Genomic DNA, 22612 nt, shown 5'->3' with positions numbered 1-22612 from the left:
GCTTTTATTTGTGCTAGTCTGGGCCCTTTGTAAGCTTGGGTAAGCATCCCTGCCTGTATGCAGCAGACAAAGCTTCTGCCCTTCCCAAGTGAGAAAACTAAGAGCTGCTCCCATTTATTATCACAAGAAACAAAACAAAACAAAACAAAACAAAACAAAAAAAACAGTTTGTGACCTCTGGAGGGTAAAATCAACCAGGAGAAAGCATAGCTTGGCAAACTCCTGTGCTGAATCTGGGCAGAACTGAAAGGAAAGGGTGGGAGGACACTGTGACAAGTATAGTACCACTTCAGTTGACGTAGCTACAATGGCAAAAACCTCTGAAGCCTAAAAGTAAACCAAGACCAAGCTAAAGGCCTCCAGGGTTATCCATTTTGTGTCTTCAGAAGAAACAAAAAACTACAAACTGTGACCAATTAGTAGAAGCCTAGTGGCACATCAGTAAAGCATCTAAACATATTATTAGCTCCCTTTTGCTTGAGGTCTGTGCTATGTAAGAGGCATCCAGGCAAATTCTACTGTAGTACACAGAGGAAAAGCTACTAAATACTTGCCAATAGATTGAAGATATTTTTTACTGAGCTACCTCCTCCCCTTGTATTTTCTTCCCATTCCACTTGCAAGCAGGGCTCCTCAGCAAAGGGGAATTTTCTTATTGTGTTTGTTTACAGTTGCTATAGCATTTCTCATCCAGCCCCAAGGTGGGATGAGCCTCACTTTGCTCAGCTGCCCTGTGGCACAGGCTCAAAACAGCAACAGAGAGCAAAATCTCTCCAGCCAAACTCCACAGATTACCTCCTGACTTTCACAGTGAGCTGAGACATGAGGAGGGTCACAGGGTGAGAACAGCTATAGCTGAAAACCTGCAGCTCTGACTGGATTAGAAAGAAAACCCTCAAGAGACAGGGGGAAAACCTGGTTTTGCTTACATGAGTGAGCTCACAGACAAAACTTCCTGCTTCCTCCACTTTCAGCAGCAGAAGTAATGCCAGAAATAGGAGAACTACAACAATCGGAAGCATTGGTTTCTCCTTAGCAAAAGAAAATTATTATTTCTAACCTTCTGGACACAAAGTGTGTAAGAAGAACTGCCCAGCACAGTCCATGGGCAGCCCTAAGGCTTCAGCCCATCTCCAGGCTGTCCTCTGGGCAGTGCCACTGGGCAGTGCATGGCCCGCCTGCCTCCACCAACCCCTGCCCACAACCTGCTGGGCTTCAGAGAAGTGCCCCTGACGTTGGCAGCCCCACAGATATGGGGAACCTAGGATTAAGAGAGCCCTGAACTCCAAAGGGCAGCGGTGTAAGGTAGGGAAGAGAGAACAAAACTTGCCAAGAGCCGTCATGTGGATGATTCAAGAGCAACAGTACGTCACGCTTTTAAATCTATCCCAGTAAAAATTCACTTCAATTTTTTAAGGTTTTCCTTGGAATCAAGTCCTGAAGGCAGTTGTTAAAAGAGCATCCTGTCCCAGTTTGCCTTATGCCTGTATCTAAGTAATGTGAAGAAACTCCCTGCACAGCATCTTGCATGACAGAGACCTGGCCACAGCAATAGCCTTCAGCTACATGTGGAACACAGGCAAATATTAATGACTGAGCAACATTCAGCCTTGCATAAGTAAATTCAAGGAATAACTATCCTTTCATATTCTTGTAATTTTCCTTCATTATATCCTAATCCATATATACTGAGGCAAAATACAGTAACTCTACCAGAAATCAGAGAATCATTAGAAGTCTCAAATAAAGAACATACAAAGGATATTGTTTTGTCCCCTGTATTGGAAATAACCAGTGAGCCCATAATAGATGAAATGACCAAGTCGGCAAGCTGACAGACTTATCAGACACATACTTGCTCTTGGGATCCATCTGTGTGTCTCCAGATTTTCTGGAAAGATCATATCTGCCCTGCAAACTTTTGGAGTAAACTACATGAAGCATAATGTCATCTTTTTGGAACAAAAAAAGGGGATGGACATTGCTTCACATTCAGCAGATGTTACTTCTTTTTAAACCAGAGGGAATTTTATGAACTTTTTTTCCCCTAAAAGATCACAAAAATATAAAGCCTGAGGAAGCCTTCAGCCGTATTTCATAACTTAAATCCACAATGTGGTTTGTTCAACTACGTGAAGGAATTAGCTTCTGTTAAAGAAGAAGAATGCTGCCAAACTCATGATTTTCTCAACAAGTTCTCATAAAAGCCTTACTGAAGTTAATTTGTGAATTCTATGAGAAGGATCTCATTTTGTGTTCTCTCTGGTTATACAAAATGTTTTCAGACAACACCAACCCAGACACAGATGTATTTGACCCTGGATATCCCACCAGCTAAGAAATACTGCTGGGAATTGAAATTTTGCAGGAATTCTTGTTGCCCCTTAATACCTCTAGTTCCTGGAAAAAGCTGTGTGTGGATCATGCTCTTTCTCATCACTCTGGGAGTTTTGAAATCCTGTGGAGAAGGGATGAAAACTGCCACAGCTGCACAGCACAGCTTGGCATCACACTGAAACATGAGACAGACAAGAGGACAAAGACTTACAGTCATTCTTGATGCTGACATTTCTCAAGGGGCGTGCAGCCATTTAGGAATTGGAGCTAGTACTGCTCAGGATGAGGTTGGCAGTAGGACTCACAACTTCTACTTTAGCAATCACAGGCCTACAGCTGGCAACTGCTGCCACTCAGTATGCTGGTTGCCTTCCAGTGCTGGCAGGAATTTGGACATGCAGATTGCAAACTAACTGAAAACATCTTTAGGACTGTATGCCTTATTACAGCAGATGTATTTAAGTCATGTACATCACTGTATTTGAAGCGAATGGGATTTGCACTTTCCAAATCTGGCTGCTGCTGCTCCTCGGATGTTCTATTTTGTTAAACAGTTGTTAAATCCTGAAAGCATACAAAAGCAAGAGATCCATGTTTTAGAATCTTAGCAATGGAAATTACTGCATAAGGCATTTCTGCAGTCAGCGTAACTAATTGGCAAGATGGTCACACAAGAGGCACTAAGGTCTTTCTAGCTTTCTCACAGAGATGGTACAGCAGCCTTTGCTACAGCACCAATGAGTTCAGTTTTCACCACTGACTACTCCCAGGTGAGATCCGAGGAAAACTGTGAGATTTGCACAGGAAATTACTGCACCCATTCCAGAGTCTGAAGGGCTCTCTGCAGTGTTTTTTGTAAGCAACATCATGTCCCTTAAAAAAAAAAAGACAGGAAGCAATGAGGTTTGCACAATATAGACATTTATCCTAAATCCCTGATCTAAAACGTGTAGCAAAACCTGTAGGTGTCTCCAATCTATGCTGCAAGATAGAAATTTGTATGTATCCGGGAACTATATAGCTATATATATAAGTAGTGTATATAGCTATACAATACTTAGTGGTTCTAATTAATTAATTAAAAAGACTAGACAAGGGGTTTAATATGCATCACATACAGAGCTTAGGTAAACCTATGAAGGAATATTCAACAGTGAGAAATCAAGAGCCAGAGTTTGCACTGACAACCTATGTCCATTGTTTGTGAAGAAATACTCCCAACTGTTTGCCACTGCCTGCTATTCTAATGAGTTACTCTAATGAAATTCCAGCTTTGCAGTCTCCTGTTATCGAAAAAATGGAAATGTGCGTTGTGTCTGTAAGGAAAACTATGCAGGACCGAACTGTGAAAGGTAAGAAACTAACAAGATGACTTAATGGTCAGTAATACTGAAGTTCAGGAACCTTCAAGGGAGCCTTTACATACATGCAGGGAGAAGCCCTGCACAGAGAAATCCTGTATTCATTTGATTGAATCATGCTTGTTCAAGAATCTTGTCTAGTTCCTAGCAAAATCTATAAAGGCTTCCTGTGGAGATGTGTCAGGTAAGACAGACTTTTATATCTGATGTTCTTTGACCCAATCCTTGCACTCTGTGTACCTCTACATGGTTATTGTACTAACAGGAATAAAATTTAAAAATGAAAATACAAACCAGAAAGATCAGCTGAAGTGAAAAGTCACCACCATAGATGCCTCTTGCAGTGCTCCACTTTGAAAACATAACAGGCTTCTGCTGATTAAATGTTTCAAAAGCAGAAAAGAAAATGCCTCATCTGATCAAATTCTTAATGAGCAGATGCTTTCATTAAATGTGCTTTACATGCATTATTAAACAAAGTCAAGCAAACAACCACAGGTCAGTGTTGCTTTTCAACTCTTATGTTCACAAGCAATTCCAGTAAACGACAAAGTACACAAATAAATGGAGATTTGCAGTGGAAACATAACTTATTGTCCTGTCTTATAAAAGGCCATATTACCATGGACACACATGGACAATGCTACAGTGAATTTCAGAGGTGGAATTATAATTCTCCTTGAGCAGACAATAAATTAAAACCACTTTAACACAAAGACTATGGGTTATAGAACAGTTCAGACACTGAATTTCACAATGTTTTATTTTGACTTTTCTTAAAGCCCCTGAACCATATAAGAATTCCACTCCACTTTCCAGTCCACTTTCATTAACGAGCAAGGTTTGAATTCAGATGATACTTTACGAGAGAGAGATAAACATATGAAGAGAAAGGTAAGATAAAAAAGAGAGTGAAGACTTTTGCCCTTACAGAGGATGCAAAAACATCAGCGTATTACCTCTGCATCACTAACACAGTGACAGCAGTAGTGAAAAGCCCTCTAGACAGATGGCACAAAATGAAAAAAAAAAAGAAAAAGAAAAAAAAGCCTGTTTCCAGGGCTATGGCTGCATGCTTTTGTTCTTAGGAAATGTCAGATGTATACACAAAGGATAATGCAGACAATTAAAAGGTCAGTGAGGTTTCCTAATGGTTATTAAAATGTCATCCTAGACTACAAGCAAATCAAATCCCATGAAATGAGAAGCAGATTCATAGCAGCAGCGGAGAATGGCAGCAGCTTTTCTTTCTAACAGCCACTACACAGCCTTACACACTGCAGCTGTTTCAAAATATGTGTAGATGGGTCAGAAAAAGTTTCAAAAAAAATCAGCCTGTCCCAGTCACTGCATTAAGCCCTTTGCAAACTGCTGTGGTAAGTGGTTTGCAGTGACAAAGAGACCTTTCCTTCTGCTAGGTGGCTGGTCCTGCTCCTGGTTCATGTCAGATAGGACAAAAAGCATTTCAAAGACTAACAAGAGATGCTTGTCTGTGTTCACTTGTCAAAGAACAAGCTAACACTAGCTGCTGGTGTTGGCAGCCATTGCACCATAGGAGCACAAAAAAGAGAGGGGACATTACTCCTGCCCATCCCACATCCCCAGGGGAGAGGAAGACTACATCCTATCAGCCTCATTCTCTCCATGCCCCCTGCCAACTGCCTGCAGGGGCACAGGGCAGCGGGACACCCTTCCTTGGACAGTGGCTGCATGACAACATGCGCCGATCTCCTGGAATTGTGTAGGAGGCTTCCCTGTGCTAAGTCAAGGCCTTGGCACAAGTCTAGCTAGTTTCTTTTACATGTGCTGGTGAATAATATGAAATTATGGAGGCCTTTCCTAGGAACTGTGAAAACCACCTCTCAGTTCAACATTTAAGAATGAGTCATTTTGCTCCTGGACTCTGGCAGTAAAGCACTAAGGTGACAGCAGATGAAATGCAGGTTTTGCTAACATCCAAATGTAAAAAACTATAATTGAACAAATTATGCTTTAGATTCCAAAGTGAACAGAAGAAAATAGTCCTTTTGGCATTGCCAGGGAAGGGGAAGTTAATTTCTTACTCACCAGTAATTGCAGGAAGCAAATAAGGCTGTAAAATGAAACAAAGATAGCCTAGCAGCTTTACTATCTCCACAGTGCTGACAAATCATGTGGGAGAAGAAATATTCTTTCTTAGCAACAAAGAGCCCCTTACTGATGCAGCAGAGGGAAAATACATTTATCACAGGCCTCTACTTTTCCAGACCATAAAGCACAAAGATGGAGCAATAAGTTTCCACTCAGTAGTCCCTCCTCTTCTCATGCTACCAACCATTCAAAAGAGGAAAGGCACAGTCCAAACATATAACATCCTCTGAGAAGCAAAGAGAAAGGAAAAGTGAGGGTGACACATTTATTCACAGCTCTAAAAGTTCCTATTTGTTTTAGACAGCTACTCTAGATTAGCAGATACGGCTAATAAAAGTGAGTCAGATGATTGTAAAAAGCAGGACTTTCTTCCAGGCCCACAGATTTATCTGTGAGGAATTGCCCACTGCATTTCTGGCAAGTGAACTGAATGGTGTATTTCTGAAAATAAAATGTCACCTTGCCCTTATGAGAAACCATAGCCCTGATGGAGAATAGCAGGCAGTCATTGGTAGTCACTGTCTGAAAGCCTACACTGGCTGGTACTACAGTCTCACCTGAGCACAGCCCAGTGGCTTCTGTGATCCGGTAGACACATCAGACAGATGATTATTTGGAAAATTATCTAAGTACAGAAGATAAAAGAGAAATGCTGCAAGGTATTGAGAGCTCACAGTAAAACAAATGGCTCAGAAGATTTAAACAACAATAGCAAAAAAAAAAAAAGAAAAAGAAATTTCTGTACATTTACATCTTGAAAACTTCATATACATCTTGAAAATTTGAAATTTTGGACAATGTGACTGTCCCACATTGTCTGAAATATTAGAAAATGTTAGTAAGCCTTTTGGCATGACTAAACAGAAGCAACACACATCACTGCCTGCTCTAACTTCCGTGGAAAAGGGGAGCAATTCCACTCCAGTCAGTTAAATCACAATCCTTATGCTCAGAATTGCATTCACATTTATTTGAGTGCAGAGAACTCCCGGCCACATTTTTGTTCTTTACATCTGGGTCACGCAAGTGATAAGATCTGCAACAAAAATTCTGGCAGCGCTGCAAAGAGACAAACAGACTCTTTGCCATTGGAAAAGACAGTATTTGAGGCAGCCAAGTGGTTTATATTAAGATGCTTAAAATTTTATGTGTGTTTTTTACTGTGGGGGTTCAGGACTGGAAAATGAACAAAAGAGCCTTGAGGAAATGACTTCTGTTATGTAAAAATAAATAAATAAATAAATAAATAAACATGAACAAAAACAAAAAAAACCTTCAGCAAATGTAGGAACAGAAAACTAAAAGCTCTTATCAGATCTCCCACATTTTCATTGTTGAGACAGAGCAGAACCAAAATTTGTCTATGTTCATATTTCAGGAGACAATAGATCTCATCTTGTGTCCCCAGCCAGAATCTTGAGAAAATTAAACTAAGGTGCATGAGAGCTCACCCTCCTCACCCACAAATAGCAAAACAAACAGTATCTGAATGCCGAGCTTTATGGATGGGAGAAAAGACCGGGACAACAGGGTGATAAAACAGGATAACAGAGTACTCCTTAACTAAATAATTCCAACAACCTTTCAACCCTCTCACTTCTTCAATGAGCAATCATTACACCAGCTAGTTACCCCTTCCCTGCAGACATTCTTCTTTCCCATAAGTTTGGGGCCACAAGTCCCCAGCCTCTGTAGTGCAGACTGCAGGGTCACGAGCTCTCCTGCCACCCTGCAGCAGTGCCGCAGGCCACATAGGTTGTCTCCATCCTGCCAGCTGACAGCCCTGGCTCCCTAAATTAGGAAGCTCCCTGCTTCCTAAATACTTCTGGTTTGTCTAGACTTCCAACAATCACCACAGTTTCAGTACCTGGCCCATTTTATGATGTAACAAGCATTCAACACAAACGCATCCCAAAAGTGACTCTTCTCTGCAAAGCCTGTTGCCTATTTCCTGCTCTCCCTCTGCAACCCTTCAGAGACATCCTCTCCTCTTGGGCTCACAGACATTCTTACTCTTTGGCCTCAACCAACAGGCTAACAGAACAAACCAAAAAAATGCTGTGGATGTAATGGATTGATTCAGCACCTGTTTGGTTCTGCAAACACTAGCTGCCATCCCAGTGCCACATCACAGACATATTTTTTAGTTCTCTTCCAGTCTGAACTCTGTTATCTGCAATCATAATGAAAATAACATCTGAACTTCCTCTAAGTTTCCACATCACGAAAAGCAGTCTCTTGCCCCAGTTTCCTATAGAACACAATATAGTTGGAGAGATCCAAAGCTGAAAGAGATCAAAACAAACAACAGAACTGCCTCTCTGCCAAGGTCATGCTGTTATATTTTAAACAATGGAGAACAAATCACTGCCCCACTAAGGATACAAAAAAAAAAAATAAGACAGAGTAGAGTGACTGAGATACCAGAAGTGTTCAAGAAGGGAAAAATTAAGTAATAGGACAGTATGAGATTAGAGCATAAAAAAGCATCTTCAGGAGTACAGCTCCTAACTTCTGTCCTTTAGTGATTGCCTACTGTCAGCAGTTCATGAGAACATCAATTAGGTAAGAGAATAATGGTACTACAGACGAGAATGGCATTGCAAGTCAACTTTGGGCTTGCTTCTCCTTTTAGGTGTGCCCCTGGTTACTACGGGAATCCTTTGCTAATCGGAAGCACTTGTAAAAGATGTGACTGCAGTGGCAACTCAGACCCAAACCTGATTTTTGAAGACTGCGATGAAGTGACCGGCCAGTGTCGCAACTGCCTGCACCACACCACGGGCTTCAAGTGTGAGCGATGTGCTCCAGGTTACTACGGGGACGCTGTATTCGCTAAAAATTGTACAGGTATTGTCTGTAGTTCAATGTAATGGAGCAGAAAAAAGTTGGTACTGCATGGGGCACAGACTGCCTCCCAGAGATGTTTAAATCAGTCATCAGATGCCTGGGAGTGGGCCTGGGAGGCGGGGGGGTTCTGGCCACACTCCTAGTGCATTACTGTAGATGTTCCATCAGCTAAATAACCCCTGAATCTAGCCTGTTTTCCATTACCCATAAGGAATTCTCAAGAGCCCAGACCCCATATCCCAACTAAATGCCAGACAACACTTTGTCCTCATGCCCTTCGTCATTGCTTTGGCTGTGGGAGGAGAGACTGCATCTTTCTCCAAAGAGATGAGAAACAACCACAGCTAAAGGCAGAATGCAAGTGCTCAGAGCAAGGACCTTGGAGCTCCCTCCCAATCCCATTGCCAGAATCCTTTCCAGAAGGGCAATAACACAAATTAGGAGGATGGATTACTCCTAACTCTCAGCTTGATTTGAATGTAAGCCATTGAAGCTTGCAACCAGCTTAGACATTTGAAGTACTCCTGGGTTCAAGGTGCAATCCCTCGTATGTCTGCAATGTCTTGATAAAATTTCCATACTTCTTGTAACTCAATATGCACCTGGAGTTTTTATTCACTTACTACAAAGTGTTAAATTCTGGATCCTGGAGATTAGAAACTGTGAGGACAATCTGGACTCAAGTGTTTTTTGTACAGCAGTCTTCATTTACGCATACAGTGTATGATGCAGTTCCTTCTTGTTTCCTGTTTCCAAAGTATAATTCACCTCACTAAGTTACATTAATTCAACTTAAGCTGAATAGGGAGAGGAGGTAATACACCATAACCCCAAAAGCTGATCACAGGTATCCAAACAAGCCAAAGACAGAGGCTGCAGGAACTGCACATCCCGAAGCTTTATTCACATCTGGATCTGGGCACCCAACATATGCCCACAATTCAATCTCTGTGATTTTGAGGTTGTAAAAGCAATTCCTGCTTACGCATTTCATTTTATGCTTTCAGCAATCTTTTGGCTGACTCTAGCAAATCCTGATTTTGAAGTATTGTGTTTCAGAAAGTTATGCAGTCCTCATTCTACCTTCACTTCTGCTAAACACCCAAATGTGTTGTACTTGATACATGGCAACTGCAATGATCTCCTGCATCAGTCAACAAATCCATGATAGCCAAACTATTGTGGTAGCTTACAAGGCAAGCTTATAGTTTATTTGGCAGTTCAGAATGACTAGAGTTCTTATTTAGAACATATATTGATTCTCAAATAAGATAATTATCTTCTTTAAAACAAACAGTCAAAAAATACCCCATAGTATTAAAAAGTCTATGTACACATTTTTCACAGAATATCTGAAGAGGTATACAGAATAAATTAAAAAAAAAAAGAAAAAGAAAAAGAAAAAGCAAGCAATTACTTCTATCCAGCTAAGATCATCCTTTTTTCTTTCATGCAGAAGAAAAAGTTTTTGTAGTTGTCAACAGCAGTTTTCAGCCTCCTTTCATTAAATTTCTTAATTATGTGTCCTTTATCCACACTTCAAAGCTTTCTACAAGTCTCCCTCAGAAATGCAGGTAAATTAGAAACTTTCTCCACTAGTAAACCACAATAGCACTGAAACTCTGAACTCCCTATTAAAAATTTGGTACCCCTTGAACAAGTTGATGAAATATTGTCAGAACTGCTTTTGAAATGAATTTACTATAAGCATTTGTGTAACAAGCTAAGAGTTATCCAGTTCAATAAGAAGACACAATTTGATTTTCTTGAGTACTAACCTAATCCAAACTAGAGCTGTGATATAGATCCTGTGATACAGGTTAAGAGAAATCTCTGCTTTCAACTGAGATTTCTCTTTCACTTCTTAATAAAAGAAATAGCAAAACAGTGTAGATTCAGGAGCTGCGATACGCCAATTCAAACTTGTGGAGAAGTCAAAAGGTTGATTACCTCATAACATTCTTAACCAACTTCTTTCATCTCTAGTACAAAGAATGAATACTTCTAACTTTGGTTCAGTTACAAAGAAATATTCCAGTGTTAGAGTATAGTGTTGACTTTGAGGCTGTATTACAAATTTTCATAGAAAATTCCTTGAATGCTCAATGTGGAATGTAAATATAAGGAAACTCACAGAGAACAATGAATGTGCTGCAGTAAAATGGCAGTAACAAATTTTGTTAGATACAAGATTCTGCTGAAACCGTGAATCACAAGAGTAAAATGAATTCCAGATAAGTCACTGCTGTTCCTCTATTTTGCTAATTTTTGTTATTCTATCAAAGCATTCCAAGAATATTTTAATCTTGAAAATAATATATTTTTAAAGTCCAATTAAATCTTGAGACACTTTAGATTAAAAATTAAACTTTCTAAAAAGCCACTTGTGTTGGCAAAAGAAACGCAGTTTACTCAGTTTAAAAAAAATGCTAAACCTCACTTGTTCTTCATTTTAAGTGGTAGGAGATACTTACTTGATATGATCAAGCTGGAATTAGAGTCCACTATCACTCCCTGACAGCTGGAAACTTTATTTGGTGGGAGCCTGACACAGCATTGAGAAGTTCCACAGGCCTGCAGAGTTACATAACAAGTAATTAACATCAGCTGCACTGCTTCCCTTAGCACATCTCCTAAACGTCACCCTCTGCAGATGGTAATGTACAACGGCACCGCTGGACAACTCTGGCCTTTCTGCCTCTGCTTTTGACCAGCCGGGAAGCTTTGAACAAGTCACTTCAGCACATACGTTCTGTGTCATGGCTGATATTTCATCTGGTCCAATCTATGTAATTAAGGAAAAATCATTCAAGGAAGCCCTTGATTTTGGTTTGATTACCTTTGCACAATCCCACGTACAATCATTTCATTACTCTTGGAATGGGAAAGCTGGGTTGAACATTTTGAAGATTACTATCTTAAAACCCTTTTCTTTTCCTCAGCATGTAACTGCGGTGGGAGAATGTGTGACAGCCAGACTGGAGAATGCCTCGCAGACAGTCCTGTAGTTTCTACTGGCACAGACTGCCCAACCATCAGTAAGAATAATATTATGAGAACACCAAAAATGAAGATCACTCTCAGATGCTTGCAAATACTAACTTAACAGCTCAGCTCTCTCTCCAGTGCACACTTGTACCATGATTCTGCAGGGTACTTAAACACGCAAAGATCTAGTGCCCTACCAACTGTGTATTTTAATTCATACTTACTTGCCTGACTGAGCCCATGAATATGTTCAGCTCTATAAAACAGGCTATATGTTTAGGTACAAACTGCAGAGCAGTAGGGATGTATCATGAAAATTACTTCTCTGGGCCTAGAGATACAGAGCCTGCAAAAAAAAAAATAGCCCTAAAATGCTACCTTGCATATATTTCTGTTTTTCTCATTTTATATGAAATATAAATTGTTACTGTTGGATTTGACATACACACATCAGTCAGTTGCTTTTCAGCTGTCTGCCCTATTCTAAATACAGGAAGCCTGTTTCAAAAGCACTGTTACAACTTCTAGTGAATACTGATAGTTTTAAAAAGATAGCATTAAGACTATAGTACTATACAGACTATGTGTCACCTATGGATTCCTAAGTCTGTTCCCAAGAAGAGAGATCACGTGTCCAGAAGCACAATTAGAAGAAAAACATTTGGCAGCTGCTGCCATCAGGAAAACAGACTGTACAATACCAAGCAAAAGTTCCTACAGGAATCTGTGTTTCATATTCATCTAAGCCTCCTGCATTTACTGGTGGCACAAATGTCACTAAAAACAAAGTAGTATTGCAAACATTCTTACAGGACAAGGGTGCAGTTCTGCAGCAGCATAATTCAACATGTCAAAACTCTGCTTTGAGAAGTTGCCATTCTAATTGGGTAGACAGCCAAGCATCTGGCTGCTAGACATCCTTACTTCTCATATCACTAGATTTAAAATGCAGAGTTCTGGCTGCTGGCAAAATGAACTTGTTTTTTTTTTGACCCTCATCTGTTGTTCACTGGGACACAAACACGTGGAACCTCTAGGGAATAGCCAGGAAATGCCTCATCTCCCGCTCCCTACTGATTGCAGTGCCGCCTCGATGGCCCTTCAGAGCAGTCCCATCTGGTGCTGCTCAGCTGGAAGCATCGTGCCTGTCCTGTGGGACCTTGGGAGTGGGTGGATGAAAGGGAAAGAAAAATGGATATAAATCAAGGCCCATCCATTTCAGAAAGAGGAAACCCCATGGAGCACACAAAAGTAAATTTAAGATGTTAAGTTTCACAAGCACTAAAATGACACTTATTTTCTCATCAGGCTGCGATAAATGTATTTGGGATTTGACAGATGACATCCGGTTAGCAGTGCTGGCTATTGATGAAAGCAAATCAACTTTATTGAGCATCTCTACAGGTGTTGCAGCTCAGAAACGTTTGAATGACCTGAACCTCACTACTACCCATCTCCAGGTACAAATATTGATGATGTTTTGCTTTTTTTTTTTTAATGTAATTTTCATCAATGAGTTTCCATCCATTCATGTAAATTTACATATCCGCCCTCAGTGCAGAAATTTGGTTTGGGATGTGCTGACTTCTTATTTTCCCTACACACAGGCAGCAATGTCGAAAAAAAAGGACCACTCCACACTTTGGACCATCGAGGTCGATGATGCTGTGGATGACATGAATGATCTCCTGAGAGAGGCAGAAAACCTGGATGACCAGGTTTGTTTACAGCCAGTGCACTTGTGGCATGTGATATTCTCATGCTGGCAAACAACATTCACTGCATAAGAGTGCCCTGAAAGAAAGTTAGGATAATGTTTTATTTCTCAACTTTCCACTTTACTGAGGCTCGAAATTAATAGTGCTGAAGACCCACAGTCTTCTTCCCAGGAAAGGAAGAGCCAAACTTTTCTGAGCATAGTCAGAGGTTTGTCAAAGACAGCAAAGAGCCTTCCCTTGGAATCTAGTTCCTTTTTCCTCCCACTACATCATAGGCACAGTAGACACCCTGCCTTGCAATTTCAAACTGAAGTAGCCAACATTAAAGTAATTTGGACTGACTTTAGGAATCTTCATATTATATTTATTTTACATGTACGCCCTTGTAAAATTCCATTTAGTCTGATTAGTCACTTCACAGTGTGCTACAAAGCTGCTGATTTAAAAGCCTTTTTAGGTACCCACTGAGATGGGAGCCTGATCAGCACTCAAGATATGTTTTAACACAATTATTATCATAAATGTTACATCCATATTCAATTGTCAGGCCATAAAATTAAGGTTATCTGCTCTCAGCTCACAGAACACTTTCACTGCACCCTGAAGGAATACTGATGTGCTATGTCTCAGGTTGGATATTGGGAAAAATTTATTCTCAGAAAGCATGATGAGGCACTGGTACAGGCTGCCCAGGGAGGTTGTGGAGTTACTGTCCATGGAGGTGTTCAAGAAATGTGTAGATGTGGCCCTGAGGGATGTGGTTAGTGGGCTCATGGGGGTGAGTTGGGTTGGACTAGATGATCATAGTCATATTTTCCAAACTTAAGGATTCTATGATTGATTCTGTGTTAAGAATGAAGTTCAAAATTGCATCTCTTCTATTTTAAATGAATATTGTTGAACAGCTTTTTGTTAGTGAAATATATAAATTTTAGGGAAATACACCAGGCTATGTTATTTCCAGCCAGAGACAACCACAGCTGACACAGCAACTGGAGTGTCTTTCATGCTTATTGCAAAACACCACACCTTATGTTCACTTACCAATTCCTTCACAATGCAAAATTATACCATTAAGAAAACTGAAATGCAGGAGAACAAAGAAGAAGAACAAAAAAAGAAAAAAAAGAAGAAAAAAAAAAAAGAAAAACAAAGAGTAAAAAGAAAGGCTGTATAGACAAGTGGAAGACAAAATAAAATTTGGGTTTGGGTATTTTTAATCAGCACATATTTAGGAGAAAGGGCACTGCAGAATTACAAGGGTTCAAAAGAGAAATGTGAGTGCATGTGATAAATGTGGTCTGTAACACCTGGAATCCGCTCGGGACGAGCGCAGAGTAAAGTTGCTCACAGCTTGACCATGAGTGTTTGGCAGACTTGGGGGAGCCGAACACGTTTCCTGCTCAGGCTCCAAGCAAAGCACAGGGCAAGTGCCCCATGCCACTGAGGAAATGAGGGCCATTAAGAGAACCCCTCACTCAGGCAGCTGTGCTTCCCACTAACCTTTTGGAAACCTTGACAGCAGTAAAGGACAAGCCCTTCAAAGACTGAAAACAAGCAAGCAGACAATACAAGCCCTTCCACTAAGCCCGGCCGTGTCGGTGTGGCCTCAGGCGCCCCCTGGTGCCAACGCCTCAGCAGGTCTGGCGCCGCCATGACGCGAGCACAGCAGGAGCTCGAGCTCTCCAGCCTTCACTCCCATGCTCAGACAGATTTTACAGTGTGGATTTTCGCTGCTGCAACCCTAAGAGGGCACTGAACTGAACACTGCGCCACTGCGAAGCGTGTGGTGCGGGCTTACACGCATACACGTGGTCAGCAGCCATGTTATCTTCTCCTTCCTTAGATATACCAGTGAAAATCAAATCTAAGGAATCCCAAAGTTAACATCACGTCCAGATCATATGATAGCCATGCCAATGTAAATGTTTACCTCCCTAACAGCTTCACTCAGTGCCTCACTTGTTTGGGAACCATCACCTCAATGCACATATGGGAAATGCAATGGGGAGTGCAGCCCCAGCCATAATACAGAACATCAGGGGACCTGTCCTTACTATGACATGCAGTGAATGGTGGAGCACTGGGATAGATTGCTGAGAGAGGTTATGGAGTCTCTTTCCATGGAGATCTTCAGAAGCTGTATGGGCATGGACCTGGGCAACCTGCTGTTGGTGTCCTAGCTTGAGCAGTGGGGTTGGACCAGAGGACCTCCAGAGGCCCCTCCTTGACCTTCACCTGTATTTATGGCTTTTGTGATGAGAGTGTGGCTATGCTCTTCCGGGCCTTTTGAATCCTCATGCTTGTTTTATTAATTTTAACAAGTTGCAGAGCAGGCAACCTCACATGAGGGAGACAGTGATCTAAAAATGGTGGTGAGCTTCATGCCTTACTCTGCAGTCTCTACACTTACTCAATAAATGTAATATCCTGCAAAATGAGCCAGCCCTACTGAATGCCTAGGAGACTCGGCAGATGGGAGGTTTACAACTGTACATAATTTATGACAATTTGATTGCAGCAAGTGATGGATAAATGTGGGACAGATTTTAATCTTTCACTCTGCAATACTGAAAATATCGACAAGACAGCCCTTCACTTCAAACAGCTCTGTAAATACCACTTTATATGATAAATGGACTTCTGCATGCTCATCAGGAAAAAGCTAAATGTGTGTTTACACTGCTCAACTCCACACATGCATACAGATCTGAAAGAAAAAAAAAAAATCTAATATCTTGCTTACATGGTTTATTCATAGGGAAATCAAGCTTCCAGCAAGGGTCTACTGGTACAGAAGGAAACCATGGAGACCAACAGTCGTGCTACTCAGCTCGTGCAGAAGCTTAGTAATATGAGGGATAATATTCAAGGTAAATAGATTTATTTCTAGTTCAGCTCACTGTGAAGCATGTATTAATTAAACTTCCAGCAAAAAAACGGCCATAGCTCCCGGGTACTCTGACGAAGCAATCCACACATAAGGCCACTAGCACCTGCAGTACCATGATGAAAGGTTGTCTCTGAGTGGTCTGACAACTAGAATAAGTGCATCTCCTTCATTCTTTTCATTCTGAAAAAGAAAAATAATAATAAATAAGTTTACATGAAATACTTTAAGATAATTCAATTTGTAACCTCTGATTGTTCGAATAGATAGTCAAGGTATTTATATATACTAGTGGTAAGAAAAAAAATAGAGTTGATATCAGATTGGAACTGATTGCAGCCACAAGCACAAGAATGGGATTGGAGGTGAGAACGTTCGGTGTCTTCTTTTATGGCAGATTAATGCAAGTGCTCTTTTCCAGTCTTGCAGGTAAATTACAGAGGACACACAAACGCTAGACAGATTTTTTTTAAATATCACTTTTCCTTTTGAACCCATGGCAGTCAGATCTGACTAAGTCTGGTGATCCCTCTGGTGAATCACCAATATTCTGCATTTTAGCAAATTGTTTCTTGGTAGAACTATGTTGATTGATATAGCATCATGCAAAAGCTTCTAAAAAGAAAAAGATGGTGAATAGTACACTATTTTGTGGATGTACTGCATCCCCAAGCTCACTTTGGAAGGTGGTGATGTTTTTCTCCTCAAGTTGTTTATTGCTCCATCTGACCAAAATTTCTGGTTGAGTTTGAGTTCAGACCCATCCAAACAGTATTAGAGGGTGACTGTTGTCTTTTTTTTCCTGAAATACGTAAGTAGAGTTAGAAAACTACATTTTCATTGGCCTCTCATTTCCCCACAAAGTGAAATGCAGAATTTTAAACCAGATGGCTAGAGCAGACTGTCAGAAATGCTTATAGGGATGCTGTCTCACAGCAGGAGAGGTAACCATGATTAAGAGCTTCCAAAATTAGAAGAATGAAACCAAAAGCTTTTTCATGTTAACATGAGACAAACTGTCTCCTGTTATCTCAGTGTCCTGCTCATCTGTGCATATGATACGTGGAGATGCAAGTGAAACTTAAGTCCATCTTTGGGCAACATGCTGGAGCAATAAAGCATCTCTAGAACTAACATAAATTTCAAAACATAATTTCTCTTCTGACTGTAAATGTACATATTTCAGACCTTCCCAGGGGAAGATTTGTTTGATTTACAGCCAGGAACTGCTTGGATCTTCAAGAATTTTTACTGTACTATACATCAAAAGTTAAATAACAACAGTGAACACCTTCCCAAGCACAACTGCAAGTCCAATATGATCATCTTCATCTGGAGTATCTGTGACATAATATTATCATAATGGTATATAAAACTAAGATTACACCAATCTCTGCTGCTTCTTCTATACCTACAGAAAGGAATAAAATCTAAGGGAATATATGAAAAAGCATTCCAGTCCCCTGTACACCTCCATCACAAAAACATTATTTCTGCTGAAGAGCACACTGATTTCTCCCAGTCCTTAGCAAAGCTGAGAGTATAAAAATCTGTATGTGGTGCCAGAACAGAAAGTTGCCTGGTAGGTGAGGTTAAAGAACCCTTTTTCAATTAATAGAAATCCTTAATTAACAAAATTGAGTGGTTCTGACTTAGAGCAGTAATTTCAAGTTCTGTGGCAGCTTTTGTAAGGAAGAGCTGTGACATATCAATCGTTATCATTGCTGATCATTAGCTCCATGGATGTTTTAACCAGCACTTTAATTTCAACAAATACAGTTAACTTAACTTGTCACAAAAATGAGGCAGGCTAAGACCATGCACACATAATTCTAAAAATGTACTGCATTCTTACATCCATGATTCTAGATCATCTTTAATTACGGGGTCAATCATTGTGTTTTATTTCTACAGTTTTTGACTATAGGTATCAGCCTAAACTTCATTGATTGTCATAAGTATTCACTGGCTGACTTGTGTAGATAATTCTTTTTAATCATCAATTGTCTTGGGGAGAAAAGGGTGTGCAGAAAGCAGAAATGTTTCTAGTTTAGGACACAGATAGCAGAAATCAGGTTGAGCTATTGTAGAAAACCAACACTTGTGCCTGCAATTAAGAGTGCCTGTTCACCCAGAAAGGAAGTTAGAAACAGGTGGGTGAAAATGATTTTCACCATGCCCAAAATCATTCTCTTCTATCTCTTCTGTAGAAAGTGATCCAGGTCCTTCTGAAGATAAGATGTACATGCGTGCCCATTTTCATACACGTATTTGTCTGTGCATGCCAGTAGGAGAAGGAAAAAGAAAGCTGTGGAGCCATTCAGTTACTGCTGAGACTGAGACTTCAGAGCTTCACTAATGAGTTCAGGAGCCATCCAAAACTGCATGAAAAGATACTCTGCCAAGGAATTTGTTGTGTCACAATGATACATACATACTTTATTAAAATTTTCAGATGGCTTTGGCAGATCTGCTTATTCCCAAAACTGGTGATGAACACAAGCCAAAGCTACTCAAGGGTACAAAAGAAGACATGGTTGGTATTTGAATCCAGAGATGAAAAAGTGAGAAAACTTCATAATGCTTGCTCTGGGAATGGGTAAACTCAATTTCAGCTGCAAGGATCCAACAGCATTTTCTGAACTGAAACTAAAACCTTGAAATACTACCCATCTCCAAACCAGCAAGCCATCATCAGACCAGAAGTTGTATGTTATATCTTAAAGGCGCCTCAAACTTCTTCAGATGGCCAAAGAGATTATTTTAGTCTCCTTGCTGCTATTGTTATTTAATAAACATCATATTTTTTCAGTAGCACTTCAAAACATGATCCCAGATGAAAGCCCCAATCTGCTACGTGCCACAGAGCTCAAAATGAAAAGATGATCCCAGCTGCCAAGCCAAATAAAGCACATTACCGTTGCCTGTTTAATCTCATCGTCTTCTGATGAGATCCCTACATATGCCAGAAACTGTTTATTTCCAGGTTTCATTTTAAGACTGGATTAAAGATAATAATTACCTACTGTAGAGTCGTAGGATAATTAAAATTTTCTTTTGCTACCAGCATGATCTGGATTCACAAAAATAGAAGTACTCCACAATGTTTACTTCTCTGTAGCATGCTAGATTGACCATCTGTTCCTTTTTCCCACAGAAATCAGCAGCAAGATGAAATACTATGCGATTCAACAAGAGCTAAGCTCTGAAGAAATTGCCCAGAAGCTGAGTGTGGCTGAGGAGATGCTGAAGGAGATCAAACGCCGTAAGCCTTTCACAAATGAGAGGCAACTTGCAGATGAAGAGGAACATGCTGCAGAGGACTGTGAGTTTTGAATCTGTTTTCCATTCACCCAGATGTTGATACGCAACAGGCTCAGGCTGGGCAGCTTAGGGCATAATGCTGAGGTCCATGCTGGGCAGCTTGGGAGGTAATGCTGAGATCCTGGGGAGGAACAGCAGATGCTGGTGGTTGAGCAGCCACACACATCACAGTTTGGGATAATGTAAGAGCAGGTCATACGAGACCTGTGTGTCCATCAGCAGTCTTCTGTCATTAATTACTTAAACAAGAAGTGAAAGAGATTAAATAATAATTCCTAGTTCTGATGGTTTGAAGGAAAAAAAAAAAAAGCACAAGAGCAAATCTGGGGTAAAAGAAGAAGAAAAAAAGAGTGAAAGAACCAAAGAAGCCATTATCTGCCAACATGAAAGCAATCTCAGCTTCAGACAGCCAGTCTCCTAACCCAAGCTAGTGTAACTCTGTTGACTTCAGGAGATTGTCAAGCATTAAATAAACATCGGGGCTACAGCTTTTTCTTTTCCTGCCTTTCCCACCCCACTAAAGCTGTGGAAAAGATGCCAGCAGCTCTGACGGGCATAACACTGAGACTGTTACAGCGGCCGAAAGCGCCCCTGCTTTAAAATGACTTCCCCAGGTCTCTGCTTGTTGCAGGACAGACATAAAAATACACAATAGTCTGTATGCATGTCTGCATGTACCTGCTCTGGCTAATCGGCCATCTCTGATTTTTCTTTCAGTGTTACAGCGAGTTGAAGAGTTTCATGAGAGGTACAATGACACCAGATCTCTGGTTTCTGATGTGGTGGAGCAGCTCAGTGAACACAATATGAAGCTGTCAGACCTGGAGGAGGCATTAGGCCAGGCACTTGACTATGTTACACAAACAGAGGCAATAAATAAGGAAAACACAGCCAATCTTCAAGAACATGAGGTATTATTACTGCAGTCTATTTATTATCAGCATCTGTGAAATAGCTCATATTTACCAGTACTTAAAATAGTGGATTACCATTTAGATTTAGAAATCACCACCTCAAAAAAGATCCTTTAACTCCTCAGCAGGATGAGTTTAACATTCCAGTTCTAAACAAGTTGAGAAGTGCAAAAATTATGCCTTTTTTTGTGAAGTGACAATGCATGTTGCTTTTGGCATGACATGTCCTAGCTGGCCAAGGAAAAGATGGTTACTGATGCCTAAACGTAGGAAGATGTATTCCAAGTAGCACAGTTGCTATAAATACTGTGCTGGAATTGTTTCATCTACTATGCATTCATTTATAAAGTGGAAGGACTTCATGCTCACAGATACAGTTGTGTTCTAATGAAATATTCTGTTTATAGAGACTGTGCTGCATTGGGTTCATATTGCCCTATCCAAACTTTCTCTCTGCTCCTCTTTTAAGCAAAACTCCTTCCCTTTTTTTTTTTTTTTTTTTTTTTTTTTTTTGCTTTTGTTGTTCTTCTTGTTGGTTAGAAAGAGTAGATGATTGTCTTTGCACCAGCAAGCACAAATCCAACCAACACCAGATAGGTTGAAAATGGGTTTCCTATTTGCTAGGTGAACTGCCTTGCTATGAGGCTACAGTAGTTTCTTCTTTTCCACTGTTTTATACTGAATAACTTCAGTATTTTGAACAAAGCAATAAATCAGAGAAGAGCTCAGAGGAGACCTTCCCCTGTGGGACCCCCACAGAAGGGGGAAGTTCACATGTGAGTGGTGGAGTTAGGTTCAAATAGCATCTGGCTGATGAGAAAATTGAACTTTGAGGTCCTTCATACTAGAAAGGTACTTAATACATTGTTCATATTAAAAAAAAAAAGATTATTGTTTTCCTTGCAGCAGTTTGATGAGACTTCTGTTTTTTTTTTTAAGGGATGCAAAATTAGACTGTCTCACCTAAAATTCTTTTTCTTGTTTATTTTTTAATCAAGCAAAAAAAAAAAAAAAAAGAAAAAGAAAAATATAGGATCATTTGAACCTGTTTTCATTTTAATGACTGAAATTGTTTTGTGTCTGGAGGAGAGCAGTTTAGGGAGCAATCCTCTCATCACAAGAACGATCTTATGAATTCAGACCAACCTCTGTGTTTCATAGCACCACATTGGCTCCATTTTGAGCTCTTTACTAGAAGTTCATGATGATGTGGAATGTCTAATAATTCAGTAGATAACTCAAGCACATTATTCTTTTGAAGTCATCTACGAGAAGCTTGAGATCCTTTGTGTATAAAGTCTCTTTATTTTTCTGTTGTTTCATTGTTGTAGTTGCAGGTTGCAGTTCATGTGACGTGTCTGAAACGAAGCCTTACGTGAGCTAGCAGCAGTCATAAGTGTGTTCTGTTGGATTTTTCAGTTGGATTTTTATTATTCCTCACAATGAGAGATTGTTCAAGTTAGCTTTATTATTGAGAGTGAAAAACATTCACAATACCATAAATTTAAAATCCTACAGATTGATTTGTTTATGCTGACCATTCACTAATACTTAATCCCAATAACTGTTCTTGCTGTAATATATAATATTAAAAAATTAATTCTTATAAAAGATTTTTTCCCATAAGGACTAAACATTAATGGAATAACACCATTTTATTAATAGAGGTATCTATGAAAAACTTCCACTTCATAATTATCCAAAATCTATTTAGTTTACCTTTTCTTAAATTAACACTAGTAACAAAACAAAAATTATAACACTATTCTATCAATCAGAGCAATTTTTTTGTTGATTTGTTCTGTAGAAACAACATGAGAAATTAAAAGAGCAAGCAGATGAAGTGAACAGTATTGTGCTAAGTGCCACAGCTATTCTGGCAGAACCACAAAAGATCAGCTCAGAGTTAAGTGAGGTAATAAAGGTAGGTGCCTCATTGACTTGTCTAAATGGTATGTCCTGAATTTTTGAACTTTTAAAAAGTCATGTGCTTAGATCACTGAATGAAAAACACCTTTCCTTTCCTTTCCTTTCCTTTCCTTTCCTTTCCTTTCCTTTCCTTTCCTTTCCTTTCCTTTCCTTTCCTTTCCTTTCCTTTCC

General features: G+C 40.0%; 1 protein-coding gene across 2 annotated transcripts in view; it reads left to right on the top strand.

The window, feature by feature from the left end:
* The window catches only part of LAMA4 (laminin subunit alpha 4), a 95784-nt gene that overhangs the window by 31775 nt on the left and 41397 nt on the right, over nt 1-22612 (top strand). For both annotated transcript variants that reach the window (XM_042877712.1, XM_042877701.1), the window contains exons 4-12: nt 3609-3689; nt 8464-8678; nt 11621-11716; nt 12975-13126; nt 13274-13384; nt 16146-16257; nt 19432-19599; nt 20316-20509; nt 22320-22436. In XM_042877712.1, coding sequence (XP_042733646.1) covers nt 3609-3689; nt 8464-8678; nt 11621-11716; nt 12975-13126; nt 13274-13384; nt 16146-16257; nt 19432-19599; nt 20316-20509; nt 22320-22436 — 1246 coding nt within the window. The remainder of the gene's footprint in view (nt 1-3608; nt 3690-8463; nt 8679-11620; nt 11717-12974; nt 13127-13273; nt 13385-16145; nt 16258-19431; nt 19600-20315; nt 20510-22319; nt 22437-22612) is intronic.

The sequence above is a fragment of the Lagopus leucura genome, unplaced genomic scaffold (genome assembly GCF_019238085.1).
Source record: "Lagopus leucura isolate 7727_CA_CO unplaced genomic scaffold, USGS_WTPT01 Super-Scaffold_73, whole genome shotgun sequence".
Classification (NCBI taxonomy): Eukaryota; Metazoa; Chordata; class Aves; order Galliformes; family Phasianidae; genus Lagopus; species Lagopus leucura.
This window is presented reverse-complemented; position numbering and strand designations above follow the sequence as displayed.